General features: G+C 34.6%; 1 protein-coding gene across 1 annotated transcript; it reads left to right on the top strand.

Moving 5' to 3' along the window:
• The first annotated feature begins 2,280 nt into the window (after positions 1-2,280).
• LOC116199927 (zinc finger protein 5) lies at positions 2,281-3,280 on the top strand. The gene has a single exon (XM_031530518.1). It carries the CDS (start codon positions 2,375-2,377, stop codon positions 3,017-3,019), a length of 645 nt encoding a protein of 214 aa, XP_031386378.1. The 5' UTR covers positions 2,281-2,374; the 3' UTR covers positions 3,020-3,280.
• The last annotated feature ends 538 nt before the right edge of the window (positions 3,281-3,818 follow it).

Raw genomic sequence — 3,818 nt, 5'->3', positions numbered from 1 at the left:
CTAATCGATTAGGTCAAGAATGTCCGAGGCCTATGCTCATCTGCTTTATCAAAATAACAGTCTGCCACTACGCAAATAATATTTGACTGGTGTCTATATAAGATCACCTGATAATTTTTTTTGGAGGCCATTACTTTAGTACTGGGAATATTTATTGGGAAACATGACAAAATTAAACGAGGATATTTTCTAACATGATCAGCCCCGAATCCAACGGAGTCCTGATTTCCTCACATTTTAGGACAGTGAAGTAATGCTTTATTTAGATGACAGCATGCCTATTTGGACTTCTTCTAGTTATAAATTAATTAAAAAGCAAAGAATGAATGGCCATCTGAATAGTCCTGGAAAAAGGAGGAGGGAGATAAGGCGGAATAGATGAGCATGAGAGATATCTATTGGTGGCAATAGTCCACTGAGGAAGATTTGGTTAGAGACAATTAAAATATCTCCACAACTCTAATAAAATAAATACGTAGTCACTCTTTCATTCTTCCATCTTTTGAACTCTAATCACGAGTTGTGATCTAATTGATAAATTATATTATTAAATTGACAATTATTTTGCATGCAAAATAGAAGTTCAAGACCTATTAAAACAAATTCTCTGATGTGATTATAAATCTAAATGAGAATTAATTTTAATTAACCAGTTAAGGACATCTTAAAGTTAAAAAAAAAAAAGAAAAAAAACTTAAATGTGGGGTCTAAATATAACAACTGTCCAACACAAATGCATAGATTATTGATAGAATAATATTAGCTGATGACTTGATTCACCTGAAAACAAATGGTTTATGGGAATATAATATAGGTTTTGCTTGCTTTAAGGAGATTTGCTCAAGATCTCATGAAGACCCTTTTAGTATATGCTGACCTCATAACCCACTTCTTTTTATTCCTTATAGTTTAGCCTACAATCATAATAAATTAATAATCCATTATTATTATTATTATTATTATTATAAAGAGCCATTCCCAAAACATGGTCAAGAAAGGCAAATTTGGGCATTTTAAAATTAGTGTTTGGGGGGAAGATATATACTGAAGAAGCTTCATGATATGGAATTTCAAACAATATATTTTACATATTAGTTGAAGTCCCTGTTTAGTGGATGGGACTGGGCACCCACAAGAATAAAATCTTTATAAGTTTCTCTCATCTCTTATGTACAACTACTCCCATCTTCATTTGTCAAGTACAAAAAAGCTTCATGAGTCTCTTAAGGGATAGAAAAAAGAAAATAAAGAGGCATGAGAATTCTATTAAAGTGAATATCAAAACCTAATACCTCTTCATTTTGAATCAGAGACGAATATTGTCGTAACAAACACCATTTCTCTTTATGTAACTTATTTTATTTTTAAGTCACGAGAACTTACAAATTTATCCGTAGATTTGGATAATTATGTCTGAGCCCCTTTGGCAAAGCACGTATGGCAGATTCGCACCCTGAGATCTATTATATTTCCATAGACAGTGGATCAACAACTTGCCTATATACCATACCATACCAATATCTAAACATAGTGTGCATAGAAAGGAACAGATCATGAAACCATTGAGTCAATCACGTAACCATAAACTGTCCGTTTGGTTAACTGTTGGAGAATTGTTTGTACGTAGGAGTAAAAGTAAAGACGCTTCTTCCTCTCTGGTGATTTAAAATTCCCAATTCTTCTTTGACTTATTCTTCTATAGTTTATCCTTTAATGAAGAAAAAATACTCACATCTTCTATCTGCATTGAATGTGCTAATATTCTATTGTCCAAGTGGTGTTGTTATTGCATGTTTTTATTATCTAAAATGTTCGTGGACAATTATATCAGGTGTGGTGTGATTGACAAACTAAAATGTATGCGAAATTTATATATACAGTGGAGTGGTTTTGAAATTTACTAAAAGTATTTTGTGATTAGAATCAATTCAAACGATGTCCGAAGTAAAAGTGATCTCAACGGAAAAAAAAAAAACCTCTTAGACCATGAATTTCACTACTTAATTAATAAAACACACTATTCCCATGGAGAAAGATTCAAGTGGATGTAATGCTATTATCATATGAGGGAAAAGTTCGGTTTTTGCATCATTGTTTATTTCGTGAGAATATATTTTTATGATCTGACTTTTCTTTTGTGACATTTCTTTATTTGCCACTGGGTACGTTCATGCTATTCATAGATAAGATTATTAAAATATATATATATATATATATATATATAATTATAATTCTTGTTTGTTTGAGATGCAATGCCGTTGTGATAGAATACCATATAGCGTTTCCTATAAAAGGAAGATGAGCCTCTAACCCAAAATGTGCGCACAGATAATATAATTATCATCGGTAAAAAAAACATCGAGTCTGTTTTCCAATGTCAGGAGATCGATCTGAGAAGCTGAGGTTGTTCGGGGTTGAGCTGAACCTGAGCAAAAACGAGCTTGTGGAAGGGGACCACGAGAGCGTGAACTCATCTCACTCAGTGTTTTCGTCCCTACAGGCCGAGGATTATGATAAAGCTCCCAAGAGCAGTAGCACTACTAGGAGTTCGTGCTCGAGCTCGAGCTCCGAGCAGCCCAACCACCAGAAGAAGTTCGAGTGCCAGTACTGCTTCAAGGAGTTTGCGAACTCTCAGGCGCTCGGGGGTCATCAGAACGCGCACAAGAAGGAGAGAATGAAGAAGAAGAGGCTTCAGCTTCAGGATCGGAAGGCCAGCCTCAGCTACTATTACCACCTTCAACCCTACGGAAATACTGATGAGTTCACGATCTACGACGGGTCTACCCAGATCAGCTTTGAACCGTGCGATCCAGACTATCATGCCTTTAGTTACGCGCCGACCATGTGGTGTTCTTTGCCCCCTAACAACATCTCTTTCCAACAGTCCGACAGCTCATATATGTCTGCTCTGGATCTAAGTGAACGATTCGGAGCAAATGAGCCTATTATCGGCCCGACAAAGCAGAACTGTAAATCTTTGGATCTTCAGTTAGGTCTTTGCTTGCAAACAAACTTCTGAAATTGTAGCTGTAGGGTTTGCTCCTTAAGGAACATATTCATTTTGAGTATGAGCAAAGCAAAAGAGATGCATTATGTTTCTCTTGATCTGACTTGAGATCTGTCTATAAAATGATAAATTTCATAGGATCCTTTTATCAATCGAAACCTTCGATGGTGAGTTTGATCAGTTGCATATATTGTTCGGGTTTAGAAATATCGATCGCTTACAAATAGTATCTTTCTGGGTTACCTTGGTTGCTAAATCATCAAATTCTTGTTTAGACTTGGTCCAACAAAGAAGCAAGTTTTGGAGTCAGCCGATCATTGCTATACAATTAACTCTAATGAGTAAATTAATTACAGTTTTTTATTGATGGTAATCTTTGATCTAGTCGTGATCAATTTAATCTAAATAACTGGATCTATGTATGTTGTTCTTTTTTCGTGAAAACATATTGTGTATTGGGTAATTTGAGGGTAAATTACTAACGATAGCATGGACTACGAAATTATGGATCCGATTATATATTCGTCGATATTTCACTTAACATGAAATTCTAACAGAGTTAAGAAGATAACGAATGGCAAAAGGGGAAAGGAAGCGATAAAGCTTATCTCTTTATTATTAGGAGATTTTAGCATGTCTTTTTAACGTTTTTTCCTTAATGAACAGGAGATTTTAGAATGCTAATTTTGCAAACAATTATAATTTATCTTATTAAGTCGATTTTAATCTATTTATCAATTCTTTAAAAATTAGTATTTTAGATGTTCCGTGATCCTCTCGTCCCCTTTCTTTTTCGCGTTCATTTTAAACT

The sequence above is a fragment of the Punica granatum genome, chromosome 3 (genome assembly GCF_007655135.1).
Source record: "Punica granatum isolate Tunisia-2019 chromosome 3, ASM765513v2, whole genome shotgun sequence".
Taxonomy (NCBI): Eukaryota; Viridiplantae; Streptophyta; class Magnoliopsida; order Myrtales; family Lythraceae; genus Punica; species Punica granatum.
Note: the sequence above shows the minus strand (reverse complement) of the source record. Positions and strands in the feature narration are given on the sequence as shown.